This window comes from Centropristis striata, chromosome 4 (genome assembly GCF_030273125.1).
Source record: "Centropristis striata isolate RG_2023a ecotype Rhode Island chromosome 4, C.striata_1.0, whole genome shotgun sequence".
Taxonomy (NCBI): domain Eukaryota; kingdom Metazoa; phylum Chordata; class Actinopteri; order Perciformes; family Serranidae; genus Centropristis; species Centropristis striata.
In genome coordinates, this window is record NC_081520.1 from 3,647,862 (window position 1) to 3,669,098 (window position 21,237).

Genomic DNA, 21,237 nt, shown 5'->3' on the forward strand with positions numbered 1-21,237 from the left:
ATCATCATCATTGTCATTACCATCAGCTGTGTTTGGTTATCAGGGTGATCGCGGTCCGCCAGGGATCGCTGGACAGAAAGGAATTAAACTCTACGCTGAAGGACCCAAAGAACTGAAGGTCTGTCTGTCTTTATATCTGTCTGTCTGTCTGTCTGTCTGTCTGTCTGTCTGTGTCTGTCTGTCCATCTGTCTGTTTTCACTGATATTTCTTGTTGTCTTTCAGGGGGAACCAGGTGAAGTTGGAATAAAAGGTTGTAAAGGACTTCCTGTAAGTGAAAGATGTCCGACAGAATTTTAACCTTGTTTCATCTACAGGAGCAAAAAAAAAAATGTATGTACTCTCTTCTTGTGTTAACAGTGAGTCAGACTGACGTGTGTTTGTTTTCTCCTCCAGGGGTTCCCGGGCAAACTGGGAGATAAAGGAGACAAGGGCGAGCTAGGTGACCCTGGATCACCAGTAAGAGAGCGAGACACTCATGACACAAAACAGAAACCTGTAAACAAGTGGTTATTGATTAATATCTAAGTGATATTTTTATTTAAGTTCCAAGCCTGAGGGGGGCGGTGCTGGGAACTCCATTTAAATCGCTCAGATTTAATTATTTGTATTCTTCCGTTGATAAAAGTGGTACCGCAGCATACAACATGCATTAGGTGACGCAGTTATCAATGCGATAGTGTTTTGTCAAGTAACATAAGACATAAGACATAAAAAATTCTTACATGCAAGCGTTCCCTTCATTGAGCTGTATTTTGTTATATTAGACATGCCTATTTCTGCCTAGTATCTTTTTCGCTAAATCATATAAAAATGCAAATTTTACTTTGTCTGACTCTTTTAAGGCCCAGAATTCGATCTCAGAGAAATCTGCAAAATTTGATGGCACTTTTTTGCAAAATTGAGAGATATGCTCAACCTACATTTCCAAACTCCTTCTCAGCCCATAGTGCAATGCACTTTAAGAATTTGAACCAAATTTGATGCCAACTGGCCACTAGGTGGTGCTCTTTCACAAAATGGCGAAATCCGCGAACATACTTTTCCAAACTCTGCCAAAAATCGGAGTCCATTCTACGTTAAATTTTGTACACAGACTCTGTGGACGCCTGTGATAAAAAGCAATCAAAACTATTTTGATTATCCAAAAAATTCTCAAGTTATAGAGAAACAACTTCTTGTAGGCTGCAGTGAAAACAGGAAGCGCTGCCCATCTCGGCAACAATTACTTCTATTAACCCGAAACTTGTCTAATTATTCTTCCAATCTTCCACCGAGCCTCTGTGCAAAAAGTGACACCAATCAGCCACAAGATGGTGTTGTACTGATGCCTTGAACAACATTTTGTGCATGTTAGCCACAAGCTAACAGTTCTAAAAGAAGCTGATGATATTGCCTCATCTTCTGTCAGTCTAATCGGGTGGCTTGGACCCCATTAGTTATTATTGTTTTTTTATTTCATGCTTTTGACCTGAACCTCATAAGAAACCTGGACAGGTGTGATCCTGGTCTAACATGTTGTTTGGTGTTTGTGCTGTAGGGTAAACCGGGGAAGGATGGAGTCCCTGGAGAGCTCGGAGAACCGGTAAAATGAAACACTCTGCAGTGTTAGCGAGACTGATCACGTTTTTCTGGGCTGCTGACAATTAATTAACTTGAGCTGTGTCTGCAGGGATACCCTGGGCGTCGTGGGTACCTCGGCCCTCCAGGTATCGATGGAGCCACGGTGAGTACTGTATGAGGTACAGGAAGTATTACTTCAGTAATACACTCTGTTTTAATGCTGTGTGTTTTTATTAGGGAGAAAAAGGTGATCGTGGTTCTCCAGGTCCTCAAGGAGAGGTGAGTCTGATGTCTTGTGTAGCGGCACTCCGTTTGGTCTTCCTTCTTAACTGCTCCAGTCAGTCGATAAAAACACTCTTTTTCCACACGAGCGACGAGACATGACAACTTCTTTGTCTTTTAAAATGTTTACTTAAAAACAACAAAGTAAATTACAAGCCTGACGCACGGTCAAAAGACTGTGTTGCTTCCACCATGTTCTGACTAAAAACGAAACTTAAGATACACAGTCAGTTACCATAGTTACCACTATGTAGTGACATCACAATGTAAGATTTAAAGGCATAGAAACATTTTTAACCCTTTAAACATTTCTAATTGTATATTTTAAACTAACATACTCTTAGCATTGCATGAAATACAATGAAATTATTGTCATTCATTTTTAACTGTTTTTAACCTTACATCTTGATTGTTGTTTTTTTCTGCTGAGTAAAATGTTAACTTAACTGACAAAATTAGAGCCACGTTCATTCATTCATTCATTCATTCATTCATTCATTATCCTCGACCGATTATCAAAACTTGGATTGTTGTAGGCTAGAGCTGATCCCAAGTGACATTGCTGTATACCCTGGACAGGTCTCAGACTATCACAGTGCTGACACATAGAGACAGACAAACATTAATGCTCTCATTCACTCCTACGACACTTTAGAGTCACCAAATATGGTGAGATTCTCATACAAACAATCAGACGGAAACAGTGGATCCCCTGAATGACTGTTTTGACACTGTTTTTTTTTTTTTTCAATCAAAGATGAAGAACTTTTACGTAAAATAAATGTTCCAACAAAAATTACTACACTGTAGGAATATAAATCAGATTATTATAATACTTCTCAGCCGTTTTTAAACTTTCAACTTTGAAAAATGATTCCCCACAAATACTTTCCTATATATTTTCCTCTACGATGATGATGCTATGGTTTACACAGGAGGTGAAGGATTAAATATGATGCTAAATCCTGTTTACTTGTTGACCAGTTAACCTGTCAGTTATATAAAATATAAGTTTAGCAGCTCTTCAGAGAGGCTGCCGGGGCAGGGTCAACACTGCCAGTCCTCGTGTTAAATATATTTTTGTGAATTTTTGTTTTATGTATTTGTGTTTTGTCAGATTGACTGGAAACAAATATTTCTGAAGGGCCAGCTTGGTATCCCCGGGCCCAGTGGCCCCAAAGGAGTCCAAGGAGAACAAGGTATTATAGAGACCAACATGTAAGGTTAATAGAAGGTTCAGACTTTACTTTAAATTGTAATTGTGTTTGTTGGGGTTTTTTTTATCATTTCAAACCCTATTTTTGATCTTCTCTATGGTTGGACAATTTGTCTCTGATACTGGTGTAAACATTCTCACATAAAACAAAGAGATCAGACTTTGCATGCTGGACTCAATTAATTTTATTAATAGAATAACAATGGTCCTGAGCTCCAATGACAATCATCAAAACAAAGGTTGATTTTGCTGATTGTACTTTTTGTTTGTTATTCATTTATCTCTTTTATCCCCAACAGTGAGGACACATGATTGTCTACTTTCCATAAATATGTCGATGTCAAAGTTGAATAATTTGGTTAATTTGTTTGAAAGCAGAATGGTTTGTACAAAATTTGACAAAATAAATATCTGTTTAATGTATCAGTTTGTATTTGTGGGGACAACCGATGAAAATCTGTCAAATCAGCTGCACAGCATCACTGATCCAGAGTTTGAAACCTTGCAGTTAAGTCATCTGATTATTTAACGTTTGTAATGAATGGTTTCATCCTCTGCTATCTTTCAGGACTCATTGGTTTTCCTGGACTGCAGGGCGAGTCAGGTAGATACCACCTACTCATTCTCTCACTCACCTATAGGATTAACTAAACCTGTTCATGTCCACATGTCAGGACCAAGTAGATTTGTAGTTTGCTTCCCCAGTAATGACAGTAACTGTTATTTCCTCTTTTCTCAAGGTGTGGCTGTCACTGGTCCACCTGGTCCCCAGGGGCCACCTGGCTCAACTGGACCCAAAGGAGAGCCAGGAGAGCCTGGGCCCATTATTGTTGGGCCCCCCGGACAGCCTGGAGTCCCAGGAAGTCGCGGAGCTGAAGGAGATCCAGGAGAACCAGGAATACCAGGTAATGGAGAGTTTGTGGTCCAGTAAATTACCGGGATAAGTCACATAGAATACTTATCATTACATCGTATACACTGCAAAAAAAGAAAAGTTGGACAATTAAACTAAATATTTTAAGTTTTGTTTTTGAGTTTGCTCAACTCTGAATTTCTCTGGCATGATTGTAACGCCGCAATGAAATGTCAGCTGATGTTGTGACCACACTTTTGAGTTAGCATTGATACGCTAATGGATACTCTTGTAGCTGTAACAAGCAGCGCCGCTAGCATCAGTTAGCCGCTAGCATCAGTTAGCCGCTAGCTTTCGCTAATGACCAAATTTCACAACAAAGAAATAAGAGTTAGCAGAACTATTATCCCTTGTTGTGAACCCCAACTTAAAGATATAAGTAACAACAACTCACAAATTTGTTTTTGAGCAGACAACTGGCTTCCTTTGTTGTGCTAACTTACATTATTGCCCTAAATGTCAGTAATTTATATTTCCAAGTTTTACCAAATTAAATCACTGTTTTAGGCCAAAAAATACAAGTTGGCTTTTTTGCAGTGTACTTCAGCATCTCAAACAGCTTTAGACAATGCCTGTCAATGTCCCCCTCTGTGCAGACTGAGAGGAGGCCTCCATTCATTCTCAAATCAGCCTTTCCCCATGTTTAATTACAGAGTTAAACATGATTGGAAAACTGTAGAAAATCAATTCCCTGCCATGTTTGACACAATCATCTGTTAAACATTTTCTCTGCAGTCATCATGAAATACTTAATATAAACTTATTGATGCAGCACGATATATAATTTACACCACCAGTCAATGGTCAAAATAAGTTGCGAAATAAGGTAATAGACAAAAAATAGAGTCAAAGAGTCAAATAAGAAGATATCAGTTTGGTGTCATGGTTCGCCTGTCTTATCATAATGACTAGAAGCAGGGGAAATTGCAAGCCTAGATACATCAAAAGAAAAAATCCACCTTCCAATTACCTTCAAGTCTGTCTTACTTCATTTCCGTCAGAGTTCCTGCCGGGAGGTGCTGGTCCTCCAGGAGCTAAAGGTCTAAAAGGCACAGCAGGATTACCTGGAATCAGAGGGGAGGAAGGACAAACGGGTGAGTGAAAAAAAAAGAAATGACAAGACATGAAATATGAAGAAGTCTGACCTGGACCGGAGCTTCACTCAGAGTAAAAACAGCAGATTTTCAGTGGGAGTTTAAAATGCTATTTTTAAGAAATAGGTAAAATAAAACTTATTGGATGTTTTACTAAATCAACTCTGATCTTTGTCAGGTGAAAAGGGGGACCTGTGCAGGGCCTGTCAACTTATTGTTGGACCCCCGGGACCTGCAGGTAAACCAGGAGAGCCAGGTGAAGCCGGGACGACAGGTAGGAACCACACCACACTCAATTATCAGTAGAAGTAAAAAAACAACAACTAGAAAATAGGGTAACACTTTACAATAATCTTCTAAGTAATGTTTATAGATGGCTTATAAACCAACTATTAACCATTTACAAAGTGCTATACATATTTAATATTTAAATGGTTTCAACCAATTTCTTATATGAATCATTTCAAAATCATTAACATACTAAATATGGTGTTAAAAATGTAATAATGAGTGAAACTAAAACTATTAATAAACTATTAACTCTAATTTAATTGTTTGTTAATGGTAAATTAATTAGAAACTTACATTAATATACCATCTATTTGTCATTTATGAATAATGTAGTTAGTTTAACAGTAATAAATTATGTAATTACCATTCTAAATGGCCTATAAACGGTTTATAAATGATGATTAAACATTAATAAACTATCTGTTTACCATTTATAAATGATGGTTATTGTAAAGTGTTACCGAAAATAGTGACTACATTATCCTACAATATAAAATAGATTAAACTTTAACTGCAAATTATTAATCCACGTTGTTACAGAGTAAGGGAACCAGTTCACAGTGATCAGACCAGGAGGCAGTAGGGTCTGATCCAAAATCAGAGTCAGTGTTAAGATGTCTGTCTCTGGGATGTCGCTCTTTTTTCAGGACCAGCTGGTTTTCCAGGACCAAAAGGTCAACTAGGGGTCAAAGGTATTCCAGGACCAACTGGTCAACAGGTGAGCTCCTTGATAACCTCTTGAAACTCTTCTGTCACAGAGGATAACTGTAGATTCTTGGAGATTGGCTCAGTCATGAGAATATTGTTGTAAAAAATCTTTAAAGAAAAACAACTGACGACCAGGTCGATTCGAATAGCAGCCTTGTGCAGGATTTATTTAGCAAGTATCAAAAAACAGATTCAGATGCCAAATGTGTCAGACGAATCCAAAAGTCAGAACAACACTGAGAGACAACACCCAGTTTCTCTCTTTTTACTTTGCAGGTTGGCTGTCATTGTTTCTGTGTAACTAAGGGTCAACGTCCTGTAATTTCCTGTTATGAAAAACACTTGATATAAGAGCACACTTGGGATTTCCCAAATCCAAGCTGTTCATATCTCAATCAAGCAGAAGTTTCCTGTAAAGACACTGTGACTGTTGGTCAGATTTCTGTGTGTTTATCAAAACATATTTGATGCATATTTCAACTGCTATATGTCAGATATTTTAATACCTCTTCAAATTAATTCTACGACAATATCATTGGGTAAAGCTGCAAGAACTTAAAGTGTGAGTTTGCAAAGCATCACTTTATTTCCACCGGAGTACCGCAGGGATCTGTGCTCAGTCACCTACTCTTCTCAATTTAGACCCCCTCCTTTCAGCTGATTATCCGCTCACATGGTTTTCTTACCCCTGCTATGCTGATGACCCAACTGTTTTAGTGTGTATCTCCGCCTGCCTCAGTGATATCTCAACATAGATGATAAAAAGCCAAATTAACTCTGAACCCCAACAAGCAGTTTCAGGACGTTTTTTTGTGCTCTTTTTACATTTTTCTCACTGTGGCCTTGCATTTCACAGCAATATATAATATGGGATTTATATAAAATAGAACAATCATAGCTAAAAGTGGGAACATGTCAAAAATGTATTTGTGCAGAATAACACAGTTAAATTGACATAAATCACAGAAAAAATAAAAAGTGCAGATTGAATTTCTCTTTTTCTTTGAATTGTAACTTCATGGTGATTGTTGAGATATCTCCTCACTGTATCTCTGTCTGTATTTAGGGCACCTTTGGTATCCCCGGCCTCCCAGGGCCACCAGGACCCGTTGGTGACCCTGGGATCATGCAGAGGGTTGGGCAGAAGGGTGAGGAAGGGGATCTGGGAGAAGCAGGACCACCAGGTTTCCCTGGGAGAGACGGATCTCGAGGATTTCCAGGAACAAAAGGTGTTCGGGGACAGAAAGGAAACCCTGTGAGTGTCAGATTTAACACTTTATATTATTCATGTCCGTCCCATTCTCCTGAAAAGAGACATCTCAGGAAAGCCAGGAGGTGTTTGTTTTTTTGTATATTTAGTACAAACTTGGATTCAAGGATTAACTGATTAGATTTTGAAGGAGAGGTCAAAGTCAAGGTCACCGTGACGTCACAAAATACTTTTTCTTCCATAACTTAAGAAATTTTACACAAATTTTAAACAAATGTCTAATAGGATAAAAAGATGAAGTAATGACATTTTTATATACAAAAGGTGAAGCTTCACTGCGACATCATATTGTTTTGCAAAAAATCTTACATTTGATTTGTATTGTTTTATGCATTGTATAACGACAGGCGTATAATCTTTTGTTTTTGGTTTGTTTCTCTCAGGGGCCTCTGGGGCCAAAAGGTGAGAGGGGCCCACTTGGGGAGACTGGTACGATAGGACTACCAGGACAAATGGGACCTCCAGGACCACCTGGAATTGGGGATTCAGGACTTCCAGGAGATAAAGGCAATGTAGGAGTCCTGGGACAGCGAGGAGCTCCTGGAAAACCAGGTCTGGACAACAGGGGGGTCAAAACAGGAATTCAATCATAACTGGCCACAAATTCTCAGAGTCAGGCACTTTGGGTTGTAGTTTCTTTACTTATTGGCCAGATAAGATAACTTTCTTTGTCCTGACATGCTTCCTGTCTGTGCTGATATTTATCAGAGCCGCAGATGAGTTGGAGCAGGGAAAATTATATGATGTTGATGACAGAAAGTTAATTAAAAGATTGTTTGGACTCTGAGAACTTGTGCTGTCTCTGCAGAAACTGGGGTCGAGAAATTTGAGAACTGTCAGAAACAATAACTTCAACAGATATAAAATCAAACTTTGATCGACACTGCACATGACTCAAGGTTCCTCTCTGAGAGTGGACCAAAACTTGAATTTGGACAAAATCATGTTCCTTGATTGGACAGAAATAATCTTCTTTAATAACTCTGAGAAGGGGCTTGTTTCAGTCCTAAATTGACTCAGTTTGTTCATTCAGGTGAAAAAGGTGCTCTAGGCGAAACCAAAACCTCTCCAGGAGATCCAGGACAGAAAGGAGAGAAAGGTTTACTTGGAAATCCGGGACCTGAAGGTGAGGCAGTTCGATCGACTGTTGCTTTATGTTTTGTCATGATTTGACTTTTGATGTTTGAAAAGAAAAAGAAAAAAGAAAAAAAACATGTTTACCTTCTGACTCACCTGTTGACTCTGCCGGTCTCAGGTGTGACAGGACAGCCAGGTGCTCCAGGTTCTGTTGGTCCAAGGGGAGAAGGAGGAAATGAAGGATTTTCAGTTCAGGGGCCTCCAGGGTTCCCAGGGGTCAAAGGTCAGGTTTACGAACAGTGTTGAATAAAAATGAGGCTTTAAAGAAGATAAATCACAGTGAGATAATGTTCTTGTCTGGCTCAGGACTCAAGGGTGTTCCAGGAGCTCCAGGTTTACCAAGTTTTGGTATCAAGGGACGGGCGGGGCCTTCAGGCCCCCCAGGGATGCCGGGCCCCAAGGTAACGTGAACTCATACAGACAGGAAGTCCTCAACAGGAAGAAAGTAAAGGTTTAGAAAGAGAAATTAAAATCTCATACTTGTTGATTTCCACATGTAATGTAACACAGAGATGGTCTTTTATATGATTTTTATCAAGGGAAATTGACAATTTTAATATTTAAATTAATATTTCATGCCTTGTACAAATGGACTTATTTTACATGTATTTACAAGTATTAGGCAATTCATTTTTATGGTTTAAGATACTGTAATTTAATCTAATGTATTGTTTTTAAGGCTTTAAGGCTTCCTCTCTAACTTATGTGGTCATAGGGGGACAGTGGTATCGGTTTTCCAGGTCAGCAGGGTCAGTCAGGGCCCCAGGGAGAAGATGGATCTGTGGGGCCCCAAGGAAACCCTGGATCCCAGGGACCAGAAGGCGCTCCAGGACCTCCAGGACAAGATGGACCTCCAGGACAAAAAGGTACCCCATTTAAGATCTGATGAAGCTGAAGTTTGAAAACAACCAAATTGAACTGAAGTGAACTGAAGTCTCTGTCAGGTCGTAGTGGATTGGATGGCCTACCTGGTCCAGTTGGTGCTGTTGGACTGTGTTTACCTGGAGCTCCTGGACCTGAAGGAGAGCAGGGACAGATTGGTGTCATCGGATTCACAGGTAACATCTTTACAACCTGTTGACAGTAGAGTTTGTTTCACAATACTGATCTTATATCAAATTCCATCCGATATGTAAAACAGATAACTGGGATAAGAATCGGCACCTACCTTGAAGGATTTGAGCATATAATTTAAAACCACATTGAGAAAACTCACCTGTCTGTCAGTCTAACAAGCATCTTGTCCAACAGGAACCCGGGGCCCAAAAGGTATAAAGGGTGACCCTGGGCAGCTGGGGGTGGGATCCCCGGGGCCTCAGGGGCTTTTTGGCGCCCCAGGATTTGATGGACCTCCAGGGCCAGTAGGAGAGGTTGGACTGAAGGGCCTGAGAGGGACCAATGGGGAGCCAGGGAGCACAGGTAATGAGAGAGGACCTGTAATGGCTTTGGTGATCTAACTCTTCATCTAGTACTGTCATCAGCTCAACATTTAAATGTGTCCAATACTTTGTTTATGAGCAATTACCACAGAACTAATGACGTTACCATCAGCCTCAGCTCAGTTTTGTGTTTCATCAAATCAAATCAAATCAAATCAAAGCTAATTAGCTAAACCCTGGCCAGGCATTGGCAGGCTCTACAACAGTTAGAGTAACACCCACACACTATATGTGTGTCTTAGGCACCACAGGAGATGTTGGTCCTTCAGGAGTCCCTGGGAGACCAGGGGATGATGGAAAACCAGGGGAGGATGGACAACCAGGACCGAAAGGTATTGTCAATTAATCCCTCAATCAATCACTCGACCAGACCAAGAATCAATTAGTTTTTTTCTCACTCTAACTGTTGATTACCTGTCTGTCCTTCAGGTCAGATGGGTGTTGATGGGGTCAGGGGTTCTCAGGGGCCTCGAGGGCCTCAGGGGGACCAAGGAGAAACCGGACCAAAAGGATTTCAGACACCTGTGGAGATGTATGGAGATCCTGGAGACCTTGGAGACCCTGGTACACTATTCTATTCTGTTCTATATGAAAGTACTAGTACTATGACAAACTGTGTCAGGCATCATTTTTTAGTTTTTAGTTGGTGTTAGATTTCAATCCTCAGCGGACAAAAACTGAAGTGTAAAAATGTCTTAGTTGTAAGGGTACACCAGACAACCAACAAGTCAAAAGACCTTCTAATGTTCTACCTGTCTTTTACTGTCTCACCTTCAGGGCCCCGTGGTCTCACTGGAACTAAAGGAGAGAGGGGCATCACGGGGCCACAGGGCCCGACAACCTGCAATGGTAAACCAGGAGATGCTGGACTGCAAGGTGAACCCAACTAAAACACTGTTTGTTTGGTTTTTGTTTGTTTGTTAGGATCCCTATTAGTTACCAAACCTGTGGTTTGTTCTCTTCCCAACATCCATTTATAAATTAATAGTGGCACTTTGTTATTTGTTGTTATATGCATGAGTATACTTTGACAGTTGATGAATGTGTGTGTTTGTCAGGACCTCCTGGAGACATTGGTAGAGGGGGCGAGAGAGGTCCTCCTGGTCCTTGTGGACAAGAGGGAAACCAAGGAGAGATGGGGAAGCCAGGTAACATCTCCGGAACATAAACTGTGCCACTATGAACATTTGAAAAAGGTCAAATATTAGAAGATCTTACTGTCTCATTACAAATATGGTCTACATTTGTAGAGAAGAACGAACGGTTTTGTTTGAGAGTCCTACATTTCAAAAGTCCTTAATTAGATAGATAGCACAAAATTTAAATGTCTTGAACATTACTAAAGAAAACTTCAGCCGATTAACACAACATTAACTCTCTGGAACAGTACGTAGACTAAGATCTCCTGGTGATTTCTGTCAAGGTGTCAAAGGTGACAAAGGTTGCACAGGGCCTTGTGGAGAACCTGGATCAGATGGAATACCAGGACCAGCAGGACTTAAAGGTGATAAAGGAGAACCAAGTCCACCTGGACCAGGGTCTAAAGGCTTTCCAGGAGAGAAGGTATTACATACATACAGTGGTTGGTTAGCTCAGTCTCATTGGCTGTTGGTGGTTTCTACATTAATAATAATAAGTTCCTTTCATACTATAGCATTTAAAGTCCTGATAACCTGATATCCTTGTATGCAGATGATGTTCTGCTTCATGTTGGGCCCCAGTCTTTACCAGTTTTTATTGGTAAAATCTTCTTAAAAACTAATTAAAATTGAAATAACAATTTCGGGTCATCTCCCGCTCTCAGGGGAATCTAGGAGGTTCAGGACCAGCAGGTATAAAGGGGGAACCAGGGGACAGGGGAAACTTTGGTCCTCCAGGAAACTGTGGCCCCTGTGGCCCCAAAGGACTTTTAGGACCCACAGGATGTAGAGGTAGGATCAATACTGATAATAATACAATTTATACTACTGAGTTAGTAGTTTACAGTGGCTTTTAAGACCGTGAACCTCTGTCTGTCTATCTCAGGTCCTCCTGGGCCTTCTGGGGAAAAAGGTTGTGACGGACCACCAGGGGAAAATGGCCCGGCAGGACCCACAGGCCTCACAGGTACATATTGGTCATCAGGTAGCAGTACTACAGTACTACTGCAATAACAGTGCTACTGATCTAAAGACTTTGGTATGATCTCCAGTGACAGATCTGATGTCCTCTCATTGGGTTTTTCCTTTACTTTCAGGTAACACGGGAGGTGCTGGAGATCCTGGTCCAGCTGGTCCAAGAGGAAATCAGGGACAGGATGGCATACCCGGACCTCCTGGAGAGAAAGGAGCCATGGGAGGTAGGATACTGAACTGTGTGAAACATAATCTGATTTTGTTCAGTTTGGTTGTGTGGTCTTCTGAATCTCTGATTGATTGGTATCTTTCCCCAGCTCCTGGAATTGGACCCAGGGGCCCAGATGGGAAGACAGGTCCACCTGGTGAGTCCTCAGGTTTCATTAAGAGTTCAGTTTTCAGGCAGAACTTCAGAAAACAGGAAATAAAAAACACTCTCTAACTCCTCTGGTCTCCTCAGGGTGTGCTGGGGATATGGGTCCTACTGGTGCCTGTGGTCAACCTGGTCCCCATGGTCCTGTGGGAAACCCAGGTTGTACTGGTCCTCCTGGACCCCCTGGTCCTCCTGGTTTTCCCGGCAGGGAGGGAGTCTGCACTGAAGGATACAAAGGAGAAAAAGGACTCCCTGGAGGACAAGGACCCAAAGGTGATGAGATACACTGGCCCTCATTTATCAAGCGAGCGCAGATCTGAGTGTATATTTCATCTTACGACAGGGTCCACGTGTGATTTATCAAACGATCGTATCTCTCTAGTCACAGTGTAAAAATAATCGGCTGTTGATAAATGTGGCGGCTCAAAACAAGTGTAATTTAAATACCACGCCCTAATATATACCTGATTCAGATGGCTCGCCTCCAGAGTTTACGACACCGAAGGGCGCAATACGGCCAAAAAGAGGACCCCCTCAAAGTCAGCTTTATCAGCAAAGTGCACCGTTACAATTAACAATAATGGCAATATTGACATATTACAGAAATACGCAGCGACAGATGTTTATGAAATGAAAGTACTTGAACTCAAACAAGTTCAGTGAATATTTTACATTTGGAGCACAGACTTAGAAGTTTTCAGCTTTTGTTTGAAGGAGGTAAACAATGTTTTAAAGTAAGTTTTAATTCTAAAAGAAGAGGAATTTCTCAGTCAGAAAGTGAAACACTGACATCCAACAGCTGCAACACAACAAACTGGTTTTGTTTGGCAGCATAAAAAGTGAAAAAGAAAGAAATCAGTGGTGCTGTCAGCAGAGTAGCAGACCATTAAACTCCCGGCGAGGTTGGAATATTTCATTTATACATCGTGATATATAAAGCCTAATAATCTATTTAATATCCGAATATTGCTATTATTATGATGGAGATATATTATTCACTTCTTTACATTTACTGATAATGATGTCCCAGTCAGAGGAGCGTGTGGCAGCGCTGATTGGAAATGTTTCTGTTCGGGCAGCACCGCTGGTAAAAGAGACGCTGACGCTCCGGTGTCCAGCAGGTTAATAATAATAACAGTAAACAGCAGAAGACAACAACATTTAATATCCTCGGCTGGTATTCTGTTTAAAGAATTTCACGATCGCAGGGTATATTTATTTTGGATTATGTTTTAATGATAAATGATGTAGTCTAAACATGTTTTGCTTTGTCACCATTAAAATTCAAAACACCACAGAGTTTGATCAGAAGAAGTAATCAAGTCTCTCTCTCTCTCTCTCTCTCCCTCTGTAGGTCCAGCAGGCTTTCGGGGTCCACCTGGTCCTCCAGGTCCTGGTTTTAAAGGAGATAAGGGACTTAAAGGTGCAACAGGTGACCCGGGACCATCTGGTTCTCCTGGTGATCCTGGCTCTCGAGGCGAGCCGGTCAGTACATCACCATAGTTTTTGATAGTATCCAGTTTATCTCAGACAATCGATCGTCCACTGACAGTATCGTGTCATTGATCTTAAATTAAAAGTCTTAAAAGTATCAACTACCATTTTTTAATCGGAGAACAGAATCAAATGTGTGTTTGATAGTGTCACATGAAACACACCAGAGGAAGTGTATTTAATACAGCTGTTGTTGTTGTTGACAGGGTGAAGACAGACCACAAGGTCCACTAGGACAAAAAGGGCATATGGGAGAAACTGGTGTCACAGGACCTGTTGGTAAGAACCCGAGTCAGATAGCCACTTTACTGACCAGTACCACTACAAACAAAGAAAAGATTGTTTCAAACCTGCCTGCAGGTTGTGGGATTTAGGCTTCTTCTGTGTTTTTTAGGATTAAAGGGGGATGGTGGACCACCAGGTACAGTGGGCTCACGAGGACCTCCAGGACCACCTGGGAGTAGAGGTAACACAGTGATATCACACAGTGGACCAGACACTTGAGTAGTGCTGCTGTGACCGTACTGTACTGAATACTGTATGCTGGTAAAAATACTGAATATATTATTCGATGCTACCCCCGGCAGGCCAGAGGGGGGGGGACGTAACCACAGAGGTGGTGCTTTTGCCAGGAGACAGAGGCTTTGCAGGAGAGCTGGGAAACCCAGGAGAAATAGGACCCCCAGGAGCCCAAGGAAGACCTGGAGGTCCAGGTGTGTCTGGAATGATATATTTCATGATTACACATGCAGAAAAGCAGGCACTCAAATCAGTTTACGACTATCTTTTACCACTTTTACAACCAAAGCAATTCGAGGGCTGGTTTGGAGCCGGGGTCTAATCTCAAACCAGTTCTTCGCATTTAGACAGCCAAAGAACCGGCTCTTGGCCAAAAATATGGTTTCAGAGCGGCACCAACTCTTTGCTGGTCTCGAACCACTAACCACTTATGTCAGGGGCTGAGGGTGGGATTACTGTGGCCAACAAGACTAACGAAAACGTCAATCATTATCAGTGTTAATATGAACATAATCGACGTCCATAGCAATCAATACAAGCAGCACACATGTGTTGCACCAGTCATGTTTGCTGACAGTGTAGGCTCGCAGTCAGGAGCAACATTTGTTGATAGACGATGTAGTCCAACATTGTTGTTATGATGCTTGAAGTTGGTGCTGGCATTTTTGGGAAAGCGGAGATGTATATAGTTGTATACAGTGCTCTCAATCCTCACATTTACATCAGGTCCTAGTGATGTAAATGCACCTTTCCATACAAACATAAGAACAGTATGAATGCAGTTTAAAGTAAGCGGAGTAAAGGGATTTTTGAAGCAGTTTTGTGTTTTGTGGCTGCAGGTTTAAAGGGCATCAAAGGGGAAGTTGGTAGAAGAGGACTAGGTGGTTTTCCTGGTTTGAAAGGTGATCAGGGAGACAGAGGATACAATGGACCAAAAGGTAAGAAAACCACACAACTAACACTGGAAATATTAAGGACTAGATAACCTCTTTTTCATTCAAAACTGACTCTGTGACAGGCATCGAGGGTCCACGTGGTTCAGGTGGTGCTAAAGGTATCCAAGGTCGACCGGGTCCCTGCAGGGATGCACCAGAGAATGACGGCTTCATGTTCACCAGACACAGCCAGAAACTCAGTATCCCAGAATGCCCTGCAGGATCTACTCCGATGTACAGCGGATACTCACTGCTCTTCATCAACGGGAACAACCGAGCTCATGGACAAGACCTGGGTAACTAAATAAAATGACTCTAGTAATGTGCAGTTCTGAGGCACTTCAGAAAAAAATTCACCCAGTTAGTTAAACAGATACTGTATCTATTAGGATCAGTGTTGGGGGTAATGCGTTAAAAAAGCCGCACTTCCAATTCACTAAGCCTCGCCTCCAACCGAACTACTGCACTACACATATTACATGTATCATTATCAGTAAAGAGGCCGAGGAGGAGCTAAACATTTAACACACCAAGCAGGAAAGAGAGAAACTATCGTATAAACAGATGAGATTAGGGATAAAGTCGCTAAAAGAAGGAGAAGGATATAAGTGCTTAAGGAAAACTGGAAAGCGGACAATCATCTGCATAATGTGTAACTTTAACTGTATTTAGCAAACAGACACTACGGGCACACAGAAACAACGGAAGTGACACAATACGCTCAAGTTTAGCACCGAACAAGATAAGCTTTTTTGTATGTTGTTACACTTTCAATGTTTTCTTTTGATAACGGTTGGTAGTGTGAGTATTTCTTTACAATACATGTGACAACACACCAAGCAGCATATTTAAAAAGCATTTAAAGATGTAACTTTAAAAATACTTTATTAGTTACGTTTAATTAAGAGGTACTTAGTAAAGTAACTATTTAGTCTATTTAAGTAACATTTCTCAACACTGATTAAGATGGATAAAGAGAGATCATACATCACAAAAACATGTAATTCACCCGTCGTTAAAGCTCTCTCTCTCTCACTCTCTCTCCAGGTACTTTAGGTAGTTGTTTACCTCGTTTTACCACCATGCCCTTCCTGTTCTGTAACCCCGATAGCACCTGTCGCTACGCCTCACGGAACGACTACTCCTATTGGCTGTCCACTGATGAACTATTGCCGAGCAGCATGCCGCTGATCTCTGGCGAGTCATTGAAGAATTACATCAGCCGGTAACACACACAGACACTCTCAAGCACACACCTACCAACACAAAACTTGTGCTATTGTTAGAGTTCGTTTTTTTTTGCAGAACAGATGAGAGGAGAATAAAATCCTTTTGACTTTATTTAAGACAATAATGAAAGAGTAAAATAATGTACATGGACCTTCTCTGTTCAGAAATCACAGGCTGCTAAGCAGTTAGCTGTAACCACCTCCCAGAAAAGGATGCCTAACTTACTTTTACACAGAGTTTTATAATATGAATGTGCGGCTATCCGATTGGTCAAAACTGTTGGGGCCGCACCATGGTTTAGACTCGGCCCGCCCATTTGGTTGGCATGCAGGCTAGTCCTAGCCTCTTGGTGCTTCAGCTTCCGGTCACCGCCCTGTGGAAGGAAAAAAGCTAATAGCACACTATTGTATCTTGTCTAGTGTTCGTCAGTGGCTATCTCCACCTGGTCAGTGCCTGTCTCCACCTGGGCCCGTGGCCTTGAATTGGAGCACAAAGAGTGCTTCAGTTTTTTATCTGCTTGCCCTCAAATTATGTGGCGATGATTAAAGCGTTATCAGTGTGTCCTTTCTTTTGATACTTCTTATTTCTGTGTGCTGTGCCTGACATATAAATGTGTTTTATAAATGTGTCCAAGCTGCATTCTTGCTAAAAGTCATAATGTGATTATTGCTATTTTTTATTAATCCCTAACACTATCAAAACAAAAACATGTGTGCTTCCCGCGCTGCAGGTGTACTATATGTGAGGCCAGGGCCAATGTGATCGCCGTCCACAGTCAGACCAGTATAATCCCAGAGTGTCCGTCAGGCTGGGGCCCTCTCTGGTCCGGATACTCCTTCGTGATGGTGAGCTAATACGGTTGAATCGTGCTGTTGGGTGTGAGGGTGGTGGATTTTAGGGGGAGACGGCAGGTCAACAGTAGATGTCACATAGAATCGTACATCATCTGGAAGCTGTGAACCTGAAGATTCATTTGAGCTCAGCACTGTGTCAAGATGTTCTAGTCATAAATCTCTATTTTTAATTCATTCATATGGATATAAGGGTTTAGGACATTATTATATAAGTATATGAAGTGCATGTCCATGCTCAATTATGTCCTCTTAGTTGTTGCAGCAATTTGTGGGTTGATACCATTTGTTACACAGATTTAGTGCTGAATTTTTGTTTTTGAGAGTTGATAAAAATGGTAATAAATCCCTCCAGAATATTACATTGAGACACCAAGACATTGAGGAACACTAGAGAAAAAACATGATGTGATTTGGTTTCAAAAACTTTCAAGTTTTTCAAGAAAAACATTCAGTAGAGTTGTGTATTTTGTGTGGTGTGGTGTGGTGTTGCCTGCTGAGAAACCCCCTTATTGTCAATATAGTGTGGAAAGCCATCAGTCCTCTGAATGCTCCAGGTCTCTAGTTTGTGGATGTAAAGTTTCATGAGGCTGTGAGGTCACAGTAGCTCATTTTATAACAGCTCAAGCTTCACTAACATCATCACAAATGAAGAAAATTGGGCTCATTAAATGCACAAGAGTCTAAGCTTTCCAGTTAGACCCGATTTATGCAACTCACAGACTGTTTAAGGACCCCAGTATGCACAAATATTCACATACAATAGGACAACATGACACATTTTACTGTATGAGAAAAACAAACTAAATAGTTTTTGCATTAAATTGCATTGGGTAAGCATAAAGTGGGCATGTCTGGAAAGAGGAGGCTCATGGGTAGAACCTATTTTTATTTGGATCTTATGTTATCGAAGGTGAAGAGAATGCTTTGAAAATTACCATGCAAATTTTTTCCCTCAATAAAATGTACCTCAGATCTTTTAGTTTCATATGATACATATCATTTATGTAGCCTTAAAGCGAGTCAAACTGTTTTAACATTTGATATATTTTTTGTCGTTAGTTTTATCATCACCGAACTATGCGGCCAGCAATATTTTTTAAGCAAAGTTCTCATTTCGAAACACAAGCCCAAATCTCAAAAGTTTAACAATTAGTACAATACAGAGATGTTTAAATGCATCTGCAGCGTATTTCACCAAAAAATAGGGCCAATGATTCATTTTGTGAAGTCCAAACCATATGCAATGTGATTAGTAACTCTAAATCTATTATTGTTCTGATGCCACATGAATGCAGCACAAATGCTTGTGTGAATTTCATTTTATTTTATTCTGATCCACTCCAAAATTTAATGGCTTTCATGAAAATCCAGTAATCCAGTAATCTTGCTGACAAAAACTGAACCTTCACTGTTTATGCTGTTGGTGTTCAGGAAACAGGAGTGGGTGCAGAGGGGTCAGGTCAGCCTCTGGCCTCTCCTGGATCCTGTCTGGAAAACTTCAGGAAGATTCCCTTCATCGAGTGTCACGGCAGAGGAACCTGCAATTACTACACCGACTCCTACAGCTACTGGCTGGCCGCTCTCAACCCCAGCGACATGTTCAGGTACGACACACCTTTAAGGACACGTGCACAGCCACAATCACTCAGTTAAGTTATGCACAGCAGCTGCAACGTTCAGCTATGCAGCATCTTTAAAACCAAGTTCAGGCCCAAACACCAACATGTTTGCAACAGTGTCATCAACAAATTCAGCACTGCAAAAAAGGTGACCAAAAAAAAGATAAAAACACTAAATCTGGGGGAAATTATCTTGCTGCATGGACAGATATTTTCACTTGACAAGATTTCTTAAATTAAGATTATTAAATCTAGAAATAAAGAAAAAATAAGAAATAACTTTTTTTATCTTGTAAGAAACAAAAAATTTGCAGGTCACTCTGCTCGGGCCAGTTCATTGCTGCTTGAAGCTTTTATATATCTCTTTTGTACATTTTTTGTCTTTTTTGGTCATTTTGTGACCAAGAGAAGATGTAAAAAGACACAAAATGACAAAAAAAGACACAAAAAGACCAAAAAATGACACAAAAGGGTTTTTTTAAAATCTTGATAAGAAACAAATAATTGTCAGGTCACAAGACGTTAAATGACAAAAAAGACATAAAAAGACAAAAAAAACACAAAAAAAAACAAAAAAAAGATTAAAAAAAAAGACACAAAAAGACCAAAAAAGACACAAAAAGACCAAAAAATGACACAAAAGGTTTTTTTTTATCTTGATAAGAAACAAATAATTTGCAGGTCACTCTGCTCGGGCCAGTTCATCGCTGCTTGCAGCTTTAATTTATCTTGTCTTAAGAGTTCATATCTTATTTTAAGGGTTCAACATGCTTATTTCTAGATTTAACAATCTTAATTTAAGAAATCTTGTCAAGTGAAATTATCTGTCCATGCAGCAAGATCATTTCCCTCAGATTTACTGTTTTTATCTTGTTTTTAGACTAAACACCTCTTTTGCAGTGAGGTATGCAAAAAATGAATCAACATGGTCAGGTATCCAACAGTCTTTTGTGACTTAAGAGTCTTACTGTCCCAAACAAACACAAATTCAACTCTTGATCTTGTCCAATATCGAAATGAATATTTTAACAATCCACGATCTATTATAACAAACTCCCCTCTGGATATCGACTCACAGTTTGCAATAAAGCCTAAATGTGAGCTCATTCATTAGTCCAACTATGAAAAATCTGTAGGAGCAGGGATATAAAACTACAACTAAAATTGTGTTTCATGTGAAGCAGATCCTTGTATAATCCTGCTGCAGTCCTCTTACTCACCACAGGGAGGCAGCAGTTTAAAACAAAGTGATGAAACGGAACAAGAGGAACATTTCGTTTCAATTAGGAAACAATTCATGCTTTTTTTTAAGCTGGGACAAGATATAATAAACTCACCTGGTGTCTCTCTCTGGTGTGTGTGTGTGTGTGTGTGTGTGTGTGTGTGTGTCCTGCAGTAAACCAAAGCCTCAGACTGATACAGGAGAGTTTCCAGGCAGTCTGATCAGCCGATGTCGAGTGTGTATGAAGCAGCTGTAACCACCATCTCTCCTGCTGCTCGTACTACTGATATCCTGTAAATACTGTTGCTGCTAACACTACTGAAACTCTCACTACTGACAGCTTCTGCTCCCGAGCACTCACACCCGCAAAAATACAAACGCAACATGTAGGGCTGCACGATTATGGCCAAAATGATAATCAGAAATATTTTAATCAATATTGTAATCACGATTATTAATCACGATTATTCATCATGTTAATGAAAACATCTGTATTTTTATTGCACTACTTTTAAACAAACAATAGGAACAGTTTGTGTCCGGTGCTTGTTGTTAACAAACAGAGATCGCTAAGTGAACACCTCCTGCAGCAGCAGCACATACACACTGTACTGCTACAGAGCTAACTGTTAGCCTGTTAGCACATACACACTGTACTGCTACAGAGCTAACTGTTAGCCTGTTGGCACATACACACTGTACTGCTACAGAGCTAACTGTTAGCCTGTTAGCACATACACACTGTACTGCTACAGAGCTAACTGTTAGCCTGTTAGCACATACACACTGTACTGCTACAGAGCTAACTGTTAGCCTGTTAGCACATTCACACTGTACTGCTACAGAGCTAACTGTTAGCCTGTTAGCAATTTGCAGACTGGACGCTTAGGGGTTAACATCCCCTCTGGCTCTGCAGCTGGGAGAGACTGCTGCAGGAGGACTGGGCCACTTCGACTCGTTCTTACT

General features: G+C 40.7%; 1 protein-coding gene across 1 annotated transcript in view; it reads left to right on the forward strand.

The window, feature by feature from the left end:
* The window catches only part of col4a3 (collagen, type IV, alpha 3), a 39,394-nt gene extending 18,157 nt beyond the window's left edge, over positions 1-21,237 (forward strand). Inside the window, exons 13-52 of the mRNA XM_059331091.1 lie at positions 44-118; positions 224-268; positions 395-457; positions 1,539-1,583; positions 1,671-1,724; positions 1,799-1,840; positions 2,961-3,042; positions 3,628-3,663; positions 3,800-3,964; positions 4,974-5,066; positions 5,245-5,340; positions 6,005-6,075; positions 7,132-7,320; positions 7,719-7,887; positions 8,369-8,461; positions 8,591-8,695; positions 8,779-8,873; positions 9,188-9,338; positions 9,417-9,530; positions 9,724-9,891; positions 10,154-10,243; positions 10,341-10,475; positions 10,689-10,787; positions 10,970-11,059; positions 11,335-11,474; positions 11,716-11,842; positions 11,937-12,017; positions 12,148-12,249; positions 12,343-12,390; positions 12,486-12,671; positions 13,753-13,883; positions 14,099-14,171; positions 14,287-14,358; positions 14,480-14,605; positions 15,251-15,349; positions 15,430-15,642; positions 16,394-16,571; positions 17,307-17,421; positions 18,862-19,034; positions 20,446-21,237. Coding sequence (XP_059187074.1) covers positions 44-118; positions 224-268; positions 395-457; positions 1,539-1,583; positions 1,671-1,724; positions 1,799-1,840; positions 2,961-3,042; positions 3,628-3,663; positions 3,800-3,964; positions 4,974-5,066; positions 5,245-5,340; positions 6,005-6,075; positions 7,132-7,320; positions 7,719-7,887; positions 8,369-8,461; positions 8,591-8,695; positions 8,779-8,873; positions 9,188-9,338; positions 9,417-9,530; positions 9,724-9,891; positions 10,154-10,243; positions 10,341-10,475; positions 10,689-10,787; positions 10,970-11,059; positions 11,335-11,474; positions 11,716-11,842; positions 11,937-12,017; positions 12,148-12,249; positions 12,343-12,390; positions 12,486-12,671; positions 13,753-13,883; positions 14,099-14,171; positions 14,287-14,358; positions 14,480-14,605; positions 15,251-15,349; positions 15,430-15,642; positions 16,394-16,571; positions 17,307-17,421; positions 18,862-19,034; positions 20,446-20,527 — 4,311 coding nt within the window. The 3' untranslated portion in view covers positions 20,528-21,237. The remainder of the gene's footprint in view (positions 1-43; positions 119-223; positions 269-394; positions 458-1,538; positions 1,584-1,670; positions 1,725-1,798; positions 1,841-2,960; positions 3,043-3,627; positions 3,664-3,799; positions 3,965-4,973; positions 5,067-5,244; positions 5,341-6,004; positions 6,076-7,131; positions 7,321-7,718; positions 7,888-8,368; positions 8,462-8,590; positions 8,696-8,778; positions 8,874-9,187; positions 9,339-9,416; positions 9,531-9,723; positions 9,892-10,153; positions 10,244-10,340; positions 10,476-10,688; positions 10,788-10,969; positions 11,060-11,334; positions 11,475-11,715; positions 11,843-11,936; positions 12,018-12,147; positions 12,250-12,342; positions 12,391-12,485; positions 12,672-13,752; positions 13,884-14,098; positions 14,172-14,286; positions 14,359-14,479; positions 14,606-15,250; positions 15,350-15,429; positions 15,643-16,393; positions 16,572-17,306; positions 17,422-18,861; positions 19,035-20,445) is intronic.